Here is a 19,535-nt window from a genome sequence, read left to right as displayed (position 1 = left end):
GCTCCCTTCTGGCCTGAGTCGGCAGGGCAGTACAGGGGCATAGAGGGAGCAGGTCACGACTCCTCATTGCCAGAATCATCATCATCGTAACAGTCGGCGTCCTCCTCCTCCTCGTCCTCGTCGTCAATATCATCATCATACAAGTCGTCGTAAAGCAAATCTGAACTGTTGTCATTGGAAGGCACTTTAGTTTTGATGCAGTACTCTGCCAGTGTAGTGGGGACCTTCACGCCATCCTTCTCTGCCTCAGCTTTGGTAGCCAAAACCTGTTTCCTGTGGGGAGAAGGACACAGCAGGAACGTGAGCAGGGCCATGTGCCAGCAGCACCTCCCGGCCAGCCCCAGCCCAGCCCTCCTGGCAGCTCAGAGTCAGGAGAACGGAGGTTTGGATAAAGCACCACAAACAGCACTGGAAACAGATTTAGTTCCTGCAGTCCCAGCCTTGGGAACATGCCAAGGGTGTTTGCAGCAACATATGAAATCTGTTATTTCACAGGACTCTACATAAGAGATCTGCCAGAGCTCAGAGCAAATTCCATTTGCTACAGGAGGGATGGTCAGGGATTTCCTACGATGATTTATTGACTCTACCCTGACAGCTCTACCCCTGTGTGCTCAAAACTGCAATTCCCACAATTGCTTTGGCAGCTCTGAGCTCCAGAGCAGTCGGAATGTGTGGCTGCACCCCAAGGCACAGCTGTAACCCCAGTGCTGCCTGGGGCTGGCAGAAGCCAAGTGTTTCCCATCCCCCCAGGACAGGCTCTGGCTGCTGCCTCCCAGCAGGGATGAGCAGATGGCAGCCTCGTCCCCTCACCCACCCGCCTGCTCCTCAGTCTGCCGTTCCATGTGTATGGAGTACATCCAGCTCTGCTAATGCTGAGGGAGCTGGAGGACTGAACCTCCCAGCTCGGCTCTCTGCACAGATACACTGCCCTGCCAGCTCCAAAAGGGGCACATCCTGTTGGCACAGCTAGCACAGATGTGGCCTCAGCCAGCAGTCCCTCTCCAGGCTCTGCAGCAGCCCTGGCTCACACTCACATCATCTCCCTGTGGCTCCTGATGAACCATGAACTTCTAAAAGGGCAGCACTGAGCAGTGCTTCCAGCTAATCAAACCCAGCTTTGCAAGGCCTTGCCAAATCCCACTGATAGTCCTTTGAATTGGAGGGACATGATTATGATTCATGCATGCATTAAGCACAGGAATTAGTAGGATGCAATCAGTTTCCACCACATCCCAAGCGATGCAGGGCTCAAAAGGCAAGCAGGGACTCTGACTGGGATTTACTAGTAGCCAAGAGGTTTTGCAGAGCATCATTACAGATTAGTCTGAAAAAAGGACCGTTTAAAGACATATTAGCCCAGTCCTCCTGCTCCAGAAGTTTGCACTGCTTCTGTGCACTGAAAACTCTGGAGGAACCAGATGCATGGACTTGGAATAAGATGATAAAATTCATTTCCAAAGAAACAACTGCTGCAAGAAACCGGTTTCAGCAAATTCTGGAAGCACCCTGTTTCACAGGATTCAACACAGGAGGCTGGTAGCATAGCATCCCACATGGAAAAGCTTACCTTATGATTTCGGCGTACTCCTTGTCTTTTCCTTTACTGTCCCTCCATTTCCTGAACATGACTGATGCATCCACGTTGGCTGGGGAGAATGTGTTGGGCTCATTAAGCAAAGAGATTACACTCAGTAAGATAGTCCTGAAAGAGGTAACCACAACAGCAGAGTCAGAGCTAACGCACTCATGGATTCTGGATGCCGATGACTTCTCTGGATGACGCATCAAAAACTTGTTTGAAGTCAAGTCTTAAGCTGAGGATAATATTTTAAGTGAGAGCAAGTATTTATGAACCTCACACCCTGGCCATCCATGAGGAAAGGTGACACAAAATAAACCTCATGAGGCTGCAGTTCAATGTGTCTGTGCACGTGCTTGTGACAGGACAGCAGGCAAAGCTGCAACCAGAGCAGAATTCAGCTTGTCCACACCACCCACAGATGGTGTGGGGCTGGAAACCTGCTCAGTGAGCCTGTTCCTGCTGGCATGCAGCCTCCCAGCAGGAAGCCAGGCTGTTTGCCTGCCCTGCACAGGGAGAAGGACCATTAGGATCCAAGGCCATCAGAAAAGGTTGCACTGCTTTGTCCCCGCCCCACTGGGTGGTAAGAGGATGAGACCGTGGGCAGGTCTCTTCTCTCCTCAGCTGATGCATCACTAAAAAAGCTGCAGCAGCAGCACTTGAGCACAGCAAGGGGAAGGCAGTGCAGATGTTTTTCAACACCTAGGCCAGCTGCCAAGGCCCAGAGGGATTCAGCTGCTGGTGCTCAGCAAAGCCATCATGAGCCAGTCACGTAACCCCGGCAGGCAGACAGCCTTCCTGGATCTCCAGCAGCAACCCAGATCTCGCCAGCTGCCCTGCTCTGCTGGCGTTTACCAGGGGCAAACACCACCCCCTTGCCCAGATCCTTCTCCTGTAGTTCCTACAACCCTCTGCACTTCAGCCCTTGTGCCACAACCAGCACAAACATCAACAGTGAGCCCCGTCAGGCAGCTCCGCAAACCCGGACACCGCAACAGCTCCACCTGTCCCAGTGGTCCTGCCAGCAACAGCTTCCCGTCCAAGGGCAGGGAAGAACAAGAGACAAGGAGAAAGTCCTGAAACACAGCAGTACACAACAGCCCCTTTGCAGAACTTGGTTAAAGGAGACTTGGAGCCACAGCTGTATTTGCACTGATTCAGGGGCATGCTCAGAGCAGCACGTGCTGAGTGCATCTACCAGATCATGTATCTGGGACGCAATTCCAGGAAATGCTTGGTCATTTTCTTTTTCTCATTCTTTTTCATTTTCTTTTTCTCATTCATTGTTGATTTTCTTGAAAGGTTTTGAAACTAAACACTTGTGTCTGACCAGACTAGCACGGCTATCAGAAGAGTCTTATACAATTTATTTTCCAAATTATGTAACTCTGTAGGAAAAGAGATCTGCAGCTCTGGAAAAAACCCGTTTGGTCAGACTGGAACGATGGGCAGAAGAGATCATCTTCTACTTCATCTCAAGAATTCATTTAAAAGCCTTTGATTATCAGCAAAGAGGCTGCAAAGCCACCATGTCAGCTCCAGCATCGTGCAGCAGCTTTACTGTAGAGCAAAGTTGACGGAAGGCCAGGGACAAGAATTCATGTCTGGATTTAGCATCTGCTCTCCCACACTTCCATCAACAGTGAGGAGAAGCCAACATTTCCACTGCAGTGCCCACCAGACTCCAAAGTCACTGCAAAGCCACTTAAATACAGCAAGGCAACTGCATTAGGGTGAAGCTCTCTGAGCTCCACATTCCCAACCAGCACATCAGATCAGCACCATCGCTGTTGACGTCCTAGAGATTGGACAGTCTTGTCCAACTCAAACCCGGCTGCTGTGGATAAGCAAGGGGAATAAAGTACAGTAACAGAAAGGCATCCCAGCACAGGGAGTCTGACAGGACAAAACCATTAAAAAAGTTCAACCACGTGGGACTGAAAACCTCAGCATCAGGTACAAACTGCAGGGACTGGACACAGGCTGAGGCTCTGGGATGATGCCAGGGATCACATTCTATCGTGTTGTTTCATGCAAGCAGACAGAGTAAAAACTGGTGATTTCAAGGCTGGTTCTGCTTCCTTACATCCCCCACCCCATTCTGGGCAACACTGAAGTGTTTTACAGAGTTTACAGTGCTGCTGTCTTCAGAGGAGACTATATACATCGCTTTACTACTAGGGAAGAGCAGCCAGCACAGGCTCAAGGAAACAGATCTGTTAAGGGCCTTTTCCTCTCCACATATCAACCAAAGGCTCGGAGACAGACGGATTTCATCCCAAACAGACATGAGGTAGATTGGCTGGTGCTCCTTGTTAAAAAAGGATTTTTTTTTTTTGTTCCAGCTGCTATCCACATTGTAGCCTCTCAGAGCCACCTTTAGAGGTGGGCATAGATTTGTCCTTGCACATTTTTGCTCTCCACTCTAAGTTAAAAGTTTTGGCTTATGTTGTACTGATGGTTATGTTAGTGCATTGAGCATTTTGCAGAGTCTTCCCCCTCAGGCGGCCAAAAAAGCCAAGAAAAATGGGAATCCTTGGGAAACAAAGCAATAGTGAGACAGGACATCATGTATCTGCACGAGATACAGATGTACCAACTTCTCACATGCTGTGCTGAGTTCTGGCCTGTGCAGCTCAAGGACAGGGAAGAGACAGGGGAGATGGAGAAGGGCAAACAGAATTACCAAAAAGCCTCAACTGTAAGCCCTGACACCACTCCCTCAGCTCCACGGGACACAGGGAGCAGTTTTCTCTGCCACACAGATTACAGCTGCATTCCTTAACATCTTGCTGGGTGTTTGCTGTATTTATATTTACTCATGCCTGCCTCACCTATCTCCCAGTGATGGGAAAGTCCATACTTGACTGTGTTTAAAAAAAACAATGAGCCTGCTTGACACTCTTAGAGGTGGAAGCGCAAGTGCTCTCAAAGTTGAAGAATGACATTTTTCCCCCTCAAAAACTTCAACCCTGGTCATCTCTGGCAAACAAATGCCTCTGGTACTCAGTGATCCTTTGTTCTTTTGGCAGGAAGAAAACTACCCAACTAACTGCTCAAGATACCATGCAGCGGGACAGGAGACAGACAAACAACAGAAGGCAAACAAAAGGTTTCTACTGGGCCTAAATACTCAAAAATGTACTTTTCCATTAGTGGTATCCTGAAGAAGATAACAATGACTGGGAAAGGCTAGAACATTTGAAATAATTTGCCTTAAGAGCATGAAACCCTGTGAACAGGACAGAAAGCTCCACACTGTCAGCCCAGTATGAGGACACAGCGCACCTTCAGCACCTTCAGACAGCTTGGTAAGTCTGGTTTCCACTTGATTCAAGCCTTAAAACCCCAAAGCCTTAAATTCCCTTCTAAGCCTCTCCCAACCTAGACCTTAGTCTTGTAGAGACAACAGGCCTTTGAAGTCAGTGTTGCACATCACATTCACAGTTACCTGACATTTTGGGTAGGGTTCCACCTCTCAGATGGCAGCTCTCCACTTTGTGGGTCATCTACAGGTGGGTGAAGAATTGAAATACATACATCTCCATTCTGCAAGACAGAAAAAAGCACTGAGAATAGCCTGGCTTGAGGCTGAAGTCTGATGATTCAACTCCATCACTCTGGCTACCTCCTGAGCAGTCTAACCTTGTTGATATGAACACTCAGGAAAAAAAAAAAAAAAACAACAACAAACCCAAACTGGCAAGAACTGGAAGTGGTTCTCCATTCATGCTGGATCTACTTTATTTATACACAAGGGTTAGTCCGCAAATTGGCAAAAAACCCAATCTAAAGTCAGAGACAGTCAGGTTTAAAGAATGTAGCAAAGCAAGCAAAACCAGTAATAAGACAGTATAAAACTAAATTGGTCTCCAGATAGCAAGTACTGTCACAGTGATAGAAATAAGCTTTAGTCACAGGAGACCCAAAGTAGGGTTAAAAAAATCTGGTGTTCCCAGTGGTAGCTGAGTTAGCTACAGGAATTTTTGAATTGAAGGGTTTATCACTCTCTACTAGCTCAGGTATGAAAACATTTGTTCTCCCAGGACACAAGGATGTTGAACAGATGGTGTGGGGCAGGCTTACACTGCTCCCCTAGGACACAGCTGTTCAAAATATCAGGTGAAAGAGCAGGAGATGCTCTCTGAAGGTTTCACTGAAAATCCCTTCCAGCACGTGAGATATTCTGGAAGCATATGGAAGCCATAGAGCCACGTAATCCCCATTATGTGTTCTACTCACCACTGTTATGGCCTGAATATAGATTTAAAGCTCCATAATGCCTACCATTTATAAACATTTGAGGAAGCCTGTAAACCCAATTCTCCATCAGCAACAGCCCTCTGACACAATTACTTTGTAGGAGTGCTTTGGCATTATCCACCACATCCCATATCCTCCACTAAAGGGCTCCAGGGACTCATGGGGTCCCAGTGCTTTACTGCAGGATGGGGTAAAGGTGCAGATGAGTCCTAAGGCCAGCCAGCAGATATTGGCCTCCCCAGGCCCCACTGGCTTGTTCTCCCTTGCTGCTGGGGTGACATACAAGTTCCTGGAGGCAGCCCCACACCTTCAGGAGGCACAGCCTGAGCTGAGGGGCAGCACTCACGCCGCCCCCAGGCACCCCAATCCGAGGCACAGGTTGATGGCAGGATCAGTCCCATTTAGGACTCCAGGCTGGCAGCTCCCCACACACCTGGCCTCAGGCCCTTCCAGCACTGCTGGAGCACAGAGCAGGGCTGCTCACAGCAACAGCATCTGTGCCTTTGAGCCCAAGCCAGTGATCGCAGCCACAGATTGCAGCAGCTCACCTGAAGGGCCTCGCAGACATTTCAACTCACCTTGATTAACAATTACTTTTGTTTCATAGCCAAACAAGATCCTCCATCAGCATTGGAGGGTTGTGATCAGGATCCAGATTTCAGTGGCGCACTAACCCTGCCAGGTTTGCTAATCTAGCCAGCCCTTGTCACTTTGAAGCAGGTTTTAGTGAAGAACACAGCAAAGCAGCACCTGGAGCTGCTGAATACCACAGCACATACTTATGTTGCTGGAACAGTTTGCCGTAAGAAGGCAGTCTCCTTTTTAGGACTCCAACAGGCTTGTGCAACCTTGGAATTTTTTTACTATCATTTTAAGGTGAAGTTAATTTACTAACGTTAATTTATGTTCCAAATCCATTACAGTTTTTTTAATAATTTTGTTTAGTTTTTCCTTTAACCACTTCCTGGGAGAACACAATGCTGGTGGCTCAGAGAAGGCATCACAGCACTTGGGAGAAGTTCCTGAAGCAATCAGGTGAGCAGCACGTGGACAAGCAGATATTTGGCAATATGAAGATAACAGAGGGAAGCAAGAATATGAGAAGTTTCCCTCTTGCAATGATCAGTGTTATGTGTTTGCAAATTGCACTGCATTAGAGTCTGGAAGGGTAAAGGTGTAAGGGGGCCTGGTGAGATCAGCACAAGGTTTTGGGATCAGGGTAGGAAAGGGGTGAGCCTTTCCCTACACACATATTTGAAAGATACAAACAAGGAGGATAAGGTATTCATCTGCCAACGGGAAATAGCCACAATTCTATCTAGGACTGAGAACTCTTGTGTCATAAAAACAACAAACAAGTGAATGCAGTTTTACCAAAATTCAACTAGATGACCCAAGTAAAGTAGAGATGGGAAAAATACACCTTACTCAAGTCTCACTGCTCAGAACTGGAACATCAGCCCCAACCTCTCCAATCTGGTCCCACCAGCAGATTCTGTAAACTGCTGTTTTCTTTCATCTTCCTTGCACTAAAAGGCTTTCTTTTTTTCCCTCCTCCTGACAAACCCTCAAACCTCAAGCACTTTGCTGAGTTAGTCTCAGTTTCATTTGGAGTTATCATAGCGCCTCATCTTCATTGCTTAACTGTTGTTTCCAAAACAGCATGCAAGCTGCTTCAGATTCCCTCAGCTGCAAGAAATACTGCTACAAACACAAAGTACAAAGCTGAGAGCTGGAGTATTTCAAGGGTAAACCCAAAATACACCCATCAAGTTTAGGGTTAGTTTCTCCTCCTACCTTCAGTTGTTTCTAGAGTTTCTAGAGTCAATTTTTCATCTTTCCCACCAGGACTGGGAGAGGTCCTCTCCAAGACTCCCTTTGTACATGTCATTTTGGTAACCATTTCCCACTTGCCTCCTGCAGGAGGATTTCTGGATTCAGAATCAATACCCACAGTACGGGTCTGCAATAATCTGCAGGTCTCCTTATTTACCGATCGAACTCCCATGGAACTGGAATAGAGCCTCACAGAAAACCACCATCCTTGGCTACATGCAAGATTCTGTGCCAAGTACAAAGCCCAAGTAAGAAAACTCATCTGAGGATGTCCCTGGGCTTAGGGTAATCCCCATGAGCAGTCAACAATTAAAGCTGATTACTATCCTGTTCTGCACTGAAGTTTGGCAAGGCTTTTAGCCATTTTTTACTATGCCATCAGTGCTGTTATCACCATGATACTGGAAGCACACCCATTCCAAACTGGGTATTTGGTAGCAAGAAATGGTCAGAAAAGGGCTTTCCAAGCCCAAGGCATCAAGTGAAGCCATCGTTTGTTCAGGGGAAGGAAGAGAAGTGACATTCCTCTTTTCAAGTGGGTCCAAAGGAAGCCTGCAGAACCTTTCACAGGGAGACCTGTGATAGGGTTACAGATCTGCACCAACAGGAACATTTTTGAAAGGACTCCAGCTCCTCCAACTATTCGACCAGTGTTCCTGGCAGACTGACACTTGTCTAGGATATCCAAAAGTTCAGCAAGGATTTGAGTGACCTCCACTAAAAGTCCAGTTTTGAACCAGAACAGGGCTCCAGCTTTCAAATACAGCTCTACCAAACTGGGTATTAATATTGAACCAATTGCCTCTGAACAGAACCACTCCCCTTCTGGACCTGCTATGTGGTTGTACCATGACCCAAATATTGACAGTCCACAGCCTTGACTACCCTCTGAATGTGACACACACAGGTACTGAGTTTAAGATTCAGGAAGCAGAAAGCCTTCTCACGTGCCTGAGAAAGAGTTTTTTAAAAAACACCTTACCTCATAAATGTTGGGGTGCCACATTTTGGTCAGGAATCTGAAGGTAGGTGGTGAATATGGATAGTCGATAGGAAATTTAATGTGAGCCTGAAAAAAAAGAAAAATATTTTAGTTATGAAACAGAACAAAAAAGAGCAACAAGCAACCATTACAGTGAAAAGATTGGAAAAAACCCCCATATCATTAGGGTTACTAAATTGTTCATTTTATACGGGGGCGGGGGGGACACACATGGACACTGGTTTATAACCCTACACAGGTTCTTATGAGCAAAATGCTAACTGAAAAAGAAAAATCTAAACACCCAGGCTGGTAACGCTCAGAAAACAAGCCAAAAAAAGGCATTTACCACTTCCTAATTCAAGAAACACTATTCAACAACTGTTGTTAAACAGGACAAAATATATTGGAAAAGCTATAACTCAAGATACTACTGGGTTTAAAAGCAGGTTAAAAGAAATGTTTGCTGAGTTGAATAGACCTGTTCTACATTGGCCTGTGCAAATATTTAAAATTATTCTTTCCATGAGGAAAAAAGTTTGTTACATAACCAAAGTTTTTTTGCCTTTCTTGTGCCAAAGTTAAGCTGGTCCACCTACCTGTGTTCCTAATATTATGGTTTGCCACCACAGGCATTTTTTAAGTCTCAATACTATCTATATCTGTTTAACAAATTAGTGCAACTTGATGAACTGAATATTGATGGGCAATTTCCTTCCAAAGGTCAGCAACCAGCTGTGGGGCACAACTCTGAGCTGAGTAAGCTGAGGGAAGGCTGCAGAGATCCCAGCTCTGGATATTAACTTCTCTGTCCTGCCATTCACAGAAGTCTGAATCTGGACTGAACAAGTGCCCAAAATACTCCTCTCTAAAAAGGGGACTTGCTGCGCTGTAGAGCACAAACCCTTCCCTGGGAACTGTTCAATCTGCCAACTAAGTCCCACCACCAACCCAGTGTGGGATCCCCAGAGAAGCTTCTCCTGGCCCCTGTTCCACAGCCAGGCTCATGTGCAACTGAACACGAGAAGAGATCCCAGAAGGAAGATTGTGAGAGCAGAATTCCAGGCCATCCCCTTCCACTTAAGTACCTAACCGTGCCACTTGGGCACAGGGTGCTGGGCTTGTTCAACAAGACAAAGTTTTATTCCCAGAAACAGAAGCAGACAACCAAAGAAATGGATTACTGAGCTGTGAAGTACCTGGCTATGGTTTTACTTATCTGCATACACCTTTGCCTTGCAACCCAAATTTTATGGGGTCAGAGTGCCAGGCAGCCAAGAAAAGAAGGCTTTCTGTTCACCTTTATGTAAGAAACTCATCAGCTCCCGTGGCTGTATGGTCTGTACATGCCTGCCCATGATAGTGACTGTATGTGGGTATGTTGCAGCAGCACTGTCCTCACCCCGCAGTCATTTGCCACAGCACACTCACAACCTAGAGGTTTATGATCCGCTCAAATCCCAGCCCACGGTTTAAGGTCAGTTGCAGGAATGGCATCACTCCAAGAGCAGTGAGCAAATGCCTCTTGTCACCACACCACTGCAGAACAGAGTGACTGCTGCAGCAAGGACATGCCTACAACAAGCCACCCTACACTGGGAGCAGAGTAGAGATTTACCCAGGGCAGAGCACATCCACTCCAGCTCAAGTTATTGCGTCATGTAGCTGCAGACTCATTGGGACTACTGGGGTTTTCCCAAGAAAGCCCATTCCTGTGCTAACATGCAGTTTCCTGAGATCTAAGACATAAAACAGTCCAAGGACTGAGATTAAAAATGTAAGAGACAACAAAACTCAGGATTGAGCTACCAACAAGTTTTCTTAGCAGAATCTGTCTTCTATGCAGGTATAGTTTCCATGAGAACGAAACAAAGAGCATTGTGCCAGCAGAGTACCAGAACTGACATGCTTATATCCCACATAGATGGTCAAGGAGTGCAGGTCTCATTTCCCTCAGTAAAAACCCTCTGCTCTCAAACTGTCTAACCCTGAGGGTTTTCTCTCAAGAAAGCCACTCCCAAAGCTCAGCCTGGAGCACCAGTTATGGTCCCTGTATGTGATACAGACTCAGGCAGAAGCTGTGGAGCCTGGAAGACTGTTCCAAACTTCTAAATCCTGTTGTACAGACACAAGTCTTTAGTAGAAGAGACTGCCTGCCTACAACAATTATCATGTGGTGTTGTGTCACATGAAGGATGCTCTTGAGCTCTAGGGCTAGAAAATGCAACTGGAGAAATTAGAGAAATCTTTTCTTCCCACACGGATACAGCTAAGACACTGTAATCCATCACATATTTAGGGAAAGCAGTCACATTATGTGTTGATAAGCTATTTCTAACTAGCCTGTAATTGTTTAGCACATTGAGATGCTGTACTGGAGCATAAAGCCAAGTGAAGCTTCTCCACAAACCTGATTTCAGAGCCAAAAGACACCAAAACATGAAACCTCACATTACAGGCTGGGATTTTTTCCAAACAAAAAGAGCACCACTTTCAGTCCCTGTGGTGAGATCATCCGGAATTTGAAAGTGAAACCAGATGCTTTTCCAGGCCATTACAAACAGGTCTGAGAGAATTACTCCACATCTCTTCTGCCAGAGGAAGCATGGGAAGTTACGTAAGCCCACTCTGCTCTCACTGAATGCTATTTGAGTTTCTGTGTGGGTTAAGCAAGCCAAAAAGTTCCAAGACAAGCTGCAAGACTGCTTGCAAAGATGCAGCAACAGCCACAATCACAGGTCATTTTTTTTTCCCCATTGAAAGCCTGATTCTAAACATGTTAAAAAACAAAAAGACCAAATTCAGCAATAAACTTATTTTCTAAATAGAGCTCCCAGAATGGTTTCCTCCCTACAACCTCACTGATGTAAGGCGAATCAGCTCATTTCTGTTAAGTTCAGCCAGGCTGCTACATACTAGAGAGTGGCAGAGTTTTCAGGCAGCTCCATTACAGCCAGACAAATTTAGGAGGACTAAATGTGCAGCTCAGTCCCCTCCCCTGCAAGTACCCAACAGTTACTGCATTCACCATGGGCTTGACTCCTCTAGCTGAGCTTAAATTGGAGAGAAATAACTCTGTTTTGGTGTTCTGATTTTAGCCAACTGCTTGTCATGGCTCTTTGACATCACTGAACCTAGTCAATAGCCAGAAAGGCTGCCACCAGCCGTCCCCTCCTTCTCCAGTTTATAATTAGTCACACTTATAGTCCCTAGAAAAATAATAAACTCCTCTCAATAGTCCAGCCTGGCAGAAGATCCAAGCCTTTACAGGCATTTACAGCTACTGCACAAGAACTTCAACGTCCAAGTTACACCATGGCATATATTTTAAGATTTCTACCAGCATGGTCACTTTGTTTCCTATTTTACTGCCTTGCTCCCATGGATCCTCAAAAATGACTGCACTTCAGATTTGTAACCTTTCTTTTATTTCAGTAAGGTGAAGCCACAGATTTTGCTATGCATGCCAGAAAAATAAGAGCCTCACTAGATCCTGTGTCATCTGAGTGAAACTACAAACCTAGTATTTCTACTGAATTATTCACTGATTGAGTTAACCCCATGTGGCCAAGAGCATCCTAGCCTGGATCAGCAAAGGGTGGCCAGCGGGACTAACATAGGCAGGACTCCCTCCTAGCTTCAGCTGTCTAGAAATTCAGTACTTGTAGCTGTAAATGACACTTGAGTAGTCTGACACGGATTTCCTACACTCCTCTCAAGCTGACAAAACCCAGAACCCCGGTTTTCAGGCAGCAACGGTAGGAATGGTGAATCCATCCTACCTGCCCACTATAGAAAACTTCCTGGGGAAGTGCACACAATTCCTGGAAAGCCACCAGCATCACAACTGATCTGATTTAAGGGTAATGGGGAGCATGAGCAGCTTTAACAGTGGCCAGCATAGACTGCAGCTGCTTAGTGTTTCTAGAAGTGCCACTTACAGATAATTTTTATTTCCAAACATCACAAGCTTAATGCCAGCCCTACAAAAATACAGCATCAGTGAAGCCAAGCATCTTTTGAAAACTGTATTTAAGATCAGTTACAGAAGAAGTGCTTTGAGTTTCTAAGTTATTTTGGAATTATTTGTAATTATCTGCTACAGCCCGGCCCATGGACAAGCTCCTACTGACTCTGTGTGCAGGTACCATCAAGGTCTCTTACAGATCACCAACCCTGCCCTGGTACTTGCAGACAGCACAAGGCATCCCTGTTTTCCTTTGCAACGGGATGGCCAGGTTCCTTGCTGTGCACATTGTCCCTTTTCATAGCAATTCCCACCTGACGATGGCTCCTGCCCACGTGCTGCTGACTGCTCCACACACTAAACATGCAGGAAAGGCAAGAAGAGGAACCACAGGCCACTACTGGGTTAAGATCTAATCACACAAAATGCTTTACTGCTTCTGGTGCATCAAGCATTGGCACGATTCATCTAATGGACTCTTCCACATTAAGCCTGGATTAGAGCATGCAGTGTTAAATACTGTGTGCCGGAAAACACAGTTCAGTACAGGTCAGCAGGCAGTACCAGCAGCCTTTTTCTCACATCCATGAGGTTTAAAGCACATCAGTATTGTCCAGCTCAGAACCTGTAAAGCAGCACTATAGCCAGACATCGTCAACTACTTGATGAGGTAAAAATGAATATATGACCAACATTGCTATTTCAGCTCCAGTTATTAAACTTAGGACATAAGTAACTTCTTTTGGCAAGGCTGGGCTCTAGACTGGTATTTTAAGCCCAGTTTTTGCTTCATTTCCCACCAGCACCGTATCAATGTTTATTGACATATGTTGTGCTTTGAGAGAACTAGGAGCACATTCCTGATCCAAGATGAATGACCAGGTCAACTAAGTCTTGTGGGTCCTGAAAACTCTCTTAGTGCTGCAGTGGCCACATGAACAGTAAGAGCAGCAAATCCCTTATATCCTACATTACATCTGCACGTCTTCATAAGGAATTTGATTCACAAAGAACTGAATGTGAAAAATGATCTCATGAATAGGATGTGAAGCTTCTAAACCAGAAAGAAAATTGAGCCATAAGACAGCAGGGTAAAGATGAGTCAGGAAGGGGGGTTAGCATACACGATCAGAGAATGGTTTGACAGGCACGAGCCCATTCTTGTTTTACACTAAATCATATCTTATATACACTTCCTAAATTAGTTATCTAGGGCAATACTAAAGATGTTATTTCCAGTGGTACAAACTAGGTTTCCTTTCATCAAAACTTCTTTTAACAGTAAAATTTTATAAAATATTTATCTATCCATGTAGCTATGTTCATAAAGCTGAGATTGTTGTCAAGTCACCCAACCCAGACCAAAGCAGAAAGCCTGCTGACCATATGATGGTCAAAGTTACAATTACACCTTTAGAAAAAAGGGCTTTCACCCACATATTAGTATTTTGTTCCTTTGATGTGAAATCAGGACTAACAGTAGACATGAAATCATAGTTGAGCTGAATGATACAAAGGGAATTCCCTACATCCTGTTAAGCTGGTTTGCATCCAAGCTCCTGCAATCTTGTACATTCACACTCCTGCTGCCTGGGTTATCTCTCAAGGGACCCCAGAAAATAAAACTGCTCTGAACAATGAAGTTAGAACAAGGAATGCCTGGAAACCAAACAATTTCCTTCTAACATTACTCAAAAGAAGCAAAAGGATTTTTTTTTTTTAATATTCTCTCCCTTTGATAATGTAGAAGTTCAGTCTAGAGATGCTACTCTTCATGGCAACAACTGCTTGTGGCAATGTTACTCATCTAGAGACTGAGTTAGCCTGCAAAAGCCTGTGTGTTTAGTATTTCAAGCAATTCATCAGTTAAGAGAAGATATTTCTTTCTTGCAGTGGATTTTACTGCAGGGACAGTCCATGGCATTGCACAGCTAATTGTGCTGTTCAGTCTGAACCACACCACCACCACTTTGGTTCTGGCCAGAAATACTGTCCATGCTCTTGAGCCAAGGAACATCCAGATTCAGAGCAGGCAGTTTTTAATGCTCTTCCATGGACAACTTCCTAGGGACAGGTTGTAAGCCGGAGAAGGAGCTCCCCTTGTCCAGAGGCCACCTGCACACTCCTGAAGCTGTTCCCCTCCCCAGTCACACAGCCAAGCACAGCCCCAGGTGCCCATCTCCAGCCACACACACATCAGTCCTGCCAGGCCCAGGGTTTGACAGAGGGGTTTTTCCTGCCTCAACTCTACGTCTGTAGTTGACCCTGGCCAGATGCCAGGTACCCACTAAAGCCACTCTCTCACTCTCCCTCTGCAACTGGACAGAGGAGAGGAAAAAAACCCAAACAAATAGCTAAGATTTCATGAGCTAAGAGCTGGGAGAGGTCACTTACTGATAACCTTCACAGGCAAAACTGACTCAGAGTGGGGATAGTACTTAAATTTATTACTAACAGGATCAGAGTCAAAGAGCAAGAAATAGAACAACCTTAAAAACACCTTCCCCCCACCCCACCTTCCTTCCATGTTCTCCCTTCTCCCCCCAGCGGTGCGGGGGTACGGGAATGGGGGTTATGGTCAGTTGTTGTTTCTGTCGCTGCTCAGGGAGAGGAGTCCTTCCCCTGCTCCCGTGGGGTCCCTCCCATGGGAGACAGTCCTTGATGGACCTCTCATCCCATGGCAACAGATGTTGTTCATCCCATGGACAACAGTTCTTCCCAAACTGCTGTCCCGTAGGTCACTCCTCCATGGGGTGCAGTCCTTCATGAATGAGCTGTACTGACATGGGTCCCCCAGAGGGGCCACAAGTCCTGCCCAGGAAAACCTGCTCCAGTGTGGGCTTCCCTCTCCATGGGCTGCAGGTCTCCAGCAGGACCCCGGTCCATCCTGGGCCTCCCACGGGGTCACAGCCTCCTTCATGCATCCACCTGCTCCAGCATGGGCTCCTCCATGGGCTGCAGGTGGGTCTCTGCACCCCGATGGTCCCCCACGGGCTGCAGGGGCACAGCTGCTTCACCATGGTCTGCACCACGGGCTGCAGGGCCTCAGCTCCGGTGCCTGGAGCACCTCCTGGATAGACCTTGGTGTCTGTGTTGTTGTTCATATGTTCTCACTCTGCTCTTCCCTGACTGGAACTCTTTCTGTGCAACAATCTTCTGTTCTTAATTATGTTATCACAGAGGCATTACTATCACTCCTGATCATCTTGGCCTTGGCTAGTGACAGGAAGTCCGTCCTGGAGCCGGCTGGCATTGCCTCCACCAGACAGGGGAAGCTTCCAGCAGCTTCTAACAGAAGCCACATCCTGCTACCAAAACCCAGCCACAGAAACCCACTACAGCATCCCAGGCTGATAATGGCAGAGCAAGAGTGTTTCCAGACAGGGTTAAACTTCTGAACTCCTTAGCATAAGCTCTTAAAACAGTTGTATTAATCTGACAACTTTTTTCCCAAATCTGCAGGTCACTGCCCTCAGAGCTCAGATGAAGGAGCAGGTTACAGAAGCACTCACCTACACTCAGCTAACAACTGCCAGGTTCACTTCCTTTACTTTGACTGTCAGTTTGACTTTTCATGATGCTACAGAAAACACCATCATTTCAACGAGTGCAGGAGACATACTGAGTTGGATGCACCCTGAAACATCGAAGTATTTATTCTATAACCTGCCCATTTTCACTCAACTTTTGCTCTTGTCTGCCATCTCATCACTGAAAAGGCAATTCCCAGAGGCTATATAAGACACAACACCAAACAGAACTATTTGGTCCTCTTCCACAGGGCAGGCTGCCGGCCAGACAGCTTTACTGAGCTTAGATCACAGGAGCCAAGCACTGAAGCAATTTTGGATTCCCATGGGAGAAAGCTGACATCATACTGAGGTTTATGTATTTTCCCAGGAATTCCCATTGTGAAATTTTACTAGATTTCACCCTCAATTTAACCTTCACTCCAGGATCAGGCCTGATATTGTCTTAGGTCAGATATTAGCAAACTTCTGCCATGGCTGAAGGCCTCGTGCAGAGATTGTGCTATTGGGTCTGATGCCTTTGGGTTGCCAAGAGACTGTGCACTGTATGGCTTGAGATGGGGCTCATTGGGTGTGTGTTATGCAGAGAGGCTACTCTGTGTGACTATTTTCCTGGCAGAAACAGATGACTCAGTTCTTATTTATATCTGTACAAACACGCTACTTTCCCATTTGGACAAAATAGGAAAAATAACTCCAAATGCTATAGTTTCCCTATAGCATCTGATATTTGCTGAAGGAGCCAAAGATACTTAGGGTTACCACATCTACAGTTTTACTCCAAATCTCCTCTTAGGTCTCTGCTTCAGGGCAGAAGCTGGCACTTGAAATAGTCCTAGTGCAGGTATAACTGAGGATGCTGTTACCTGAATGGGTAAAGCTCTAACATGAGTGTAGCTGTTCTAAAATAGTTTGTGTTCACTGAAAAAGCAGTTTTCCATCTCCCTTTGCAAAAACAATAGTTTTGCTGAAGCAGTGGTGTGAATATTTGAGACTGCTTATTCAAAGTATCATCCTACTGGTATCTCTGGCATCATGTGTGTAAGTCCTCCAATTACATGTGCACAGTTGTCACTTGGGGCACCTGCCTCCACTTGCCAGCTTCAGGGTCTAGAAGATTGCCTCTTTTATCAAGAATTGTTATAGCCTATGACATCTCCAGCATCCTGTTCAATCTCACAATGAGCATTTTGGACTTTCACTTTACTGGGTAAATAGTGCATACTTTATAGATGTGCCTGTGTAAATCTGCTTCAAGAGAGTGGTTGAGACTATGATATACTTCAGACCTGCCCTAGTAATTTCTATAGTTTAGTTTGCTCAAATTCAAGTAATCAGTAGGACTAACTGACAGTGGGATCGAGGGCACCCTCGACAGGTTCACCAATGACATTGAGCCATGTGGTGCAGTCACCATGCGGCAGGGCGGGGATGGTGCATCCAGAGGGACCCTGACAAGACTCGAGAGGTGGGACTGTGCAAAGGTCATGAAGTGCAAGGTCCTGCACCTGGGTCATGGCAATCCCAGGCACACCTACAGGTTGGGTGAGAAGGGATTGAGAGCAGCCCTGTGGAGAGGGACTTGTGTGTGATGGCTGATGGCAGTGTGTGTTCACAGCCCGGAAAGCCAAATGTATCCTGGGTTGCATCCAAAGGAGTGTGGCCAGCGGGATGAAGGAGGTGATTCTCCCCCCTTTACCCTGCTCTTGTGAGACCCAATCTGGAGTATCGTGTCCAGTTCTGCCCCCAGCATAAGGACATGGAACTGTTGGAGCAAGTCCAGAGGAGAGGCACAAGGTTCATAAGAGGAGCGGAGCACCTTCCCAACAAAGACAGGCTCAGAAGGTTGGGGCTGTTCCATATGGAGAAGAGAAGGTCGTGTGGAGACCTCATAACAACCTTTCAGTATCTGAAGGGAGCACACAGGGAAGCCAGAGAGGTAGTCTTTGTCAGCAACTATAGTGATAGGAGAAGGATTTATGGGTACAAACAAAAAGAGGGGAATCTTAGGTTAGATATTGGGAAAAAATTCTTTACTGTGATGGTGGTGAGGAACTGGGACAGGTTGGCTAGGAAGGTTGTGGATGCCCCAACCTGGCCAGTGCTGAAGGCCAGGCTGGATAAGGCCTTGAGGAACCTGGTCTAGTGGGGGGAGTCCCTGCCTATGGCAGGCAGGGGTTGGGATTAGATGATCTTCAAGGTCCCTTCCAACCCCTTAGCATTCTACAATTAATCACAACCAAAGCACATCTCAGTTTTGCAGCATTTTGCATCAGCCTTGATAAAGTTTCTGCAGTCTCACCTATCCATTCCCACATTTGCATCCTTACCAAAACACAAAAGATTGCTTTATTGTTTGGTGAAGCAAGACATACCACTTGCATCTGCTGAGTGAAGAGATGTCCAAGCTAGCTCAGTATAAGAACACCCTTTCCTTCAGCCTGTTTTAACTAATTTTAGCCAATTCTTTAAACAAGCACCATTCATGAGTCAGTGAATGACTAATTGCCTTGATTCTCTTCATATGCTGGATGCAAGAGGAAAGCTCTCCTCAAGGGACAGCCAGTCACATGTTCTGCTAAAAACACAGGGCAGATCTTGATGCAGTCACCTCTTTCATAAGCAGCAAGGGGAAAGGCATATTTATAGCATTGTAAGTGTAAACCATAGCACTGTGCTGCAGTGTTACACAACTTTGCCTTTCCTAGCACTGCAGGCAGCAGCTCTCTGAAGAGATTTCTCAAAGGCTGGCACACCAGCCTTCCCTGAAACAAGGGACCCAGGTTTCTGGAAGCTGAATGGCAGCATTCAGGAACTGCACTTGAAATCTTATCTATGCTGGCTGCCATGCAGAAGCAAACTAAAAAATTATGCAGCCCTACTACTTGTTTTTCAGCCACTGCACTGCTGATTGTAAGCCCTCCTGTTTGGAGCTGGATACAGTCAGTAAATCTGGGCAGACTCAGCAGCAGCAAGTCTGTTGGACTGTTCCACTTCCAACCAAATAGCTAAATCAGCAGCACCATCTCCCAGTGTGGAGACCTGATCAGCAGTGTATTAGTCTAGATTTATAAGCCTATACTGATACAACTGTGCTACCCATAATCCCAGAGCACAACCCATCTACAAAGGGTCTGTGATCCTGCACAAACCAGTGAGGTCTGATACACGTGTGAAAGCTGCCTCCCTGCTCAGCATCCTCAGTTTGGCACTATGTCAGCAGGTATTTGCTAATGAGACACTTATATTTGAAACACAAAAGCAAATTTTGACATTACTGCATGATGCACCTCTCAGCTTCATTACCACAGGCTGCTTTAAACAGACCAAGCTTAAAGCTTTAGCTTAGCTAAGTGGATTAGCTGATACATATCC

General features: G+C 46.1%; 1 protein-coding gene across 1 annotated transcript in view; it reads right to left on the bottom strand.

Annotated features, from left to right (window-relative positions):
* UBE2R2 (ubiquitin conjugating enzyme E2 R2) overlaps window positions 1-19,535 on the bottom strand; it is a 50,877-nt gene continuing 31,342 nt past the window's right edge. Inside the window, exons 2-5 of the mRNA XM_027671079.1 lie at window positions 8,664-8,750; window positions 5,034-5,131; window positions 1,571-1,705; window positions 1-273 (exon numbers count right to left, since the gene is read on the bottom strand). Of these exons, the coding sequence (XP_027526880.1) occupies window positions 54-273; window positions 1,571-1,705; window positions 5,034-5,131; window positions 8,664-8,750 (540 nt within the window). The 3' untranslated portion in view covers window positions 1-53. The remainder of the gene's footprint in view (window positions 274-1,570; window positions 1,706-5,033; window positions 5,132-8,663; window positions 8,751-19,535) is intronic.

Source organism: Neopelma chrysocephalum, unplaced genomic scaffold (genome assembly GCF_003984885.1).
Source record: "Neopelma chrysocephalum unplaced genomic scaffold, ASM398488v2 Primary Assembly neopelma1_97027, whole genome shotgun sequence".
NCBI classification, from domain to species: Eukaryota; Metazoa; Chordata; class Aves; order Passeriformes; family Pipridae; genus Neopelma; species Neopelma chrysocephalum.
The sequence above is the reverse complement of the archived record's forward strand: the minus strand, read 5'-3'. Positions and strand labels throughout refer to the sequence as shown.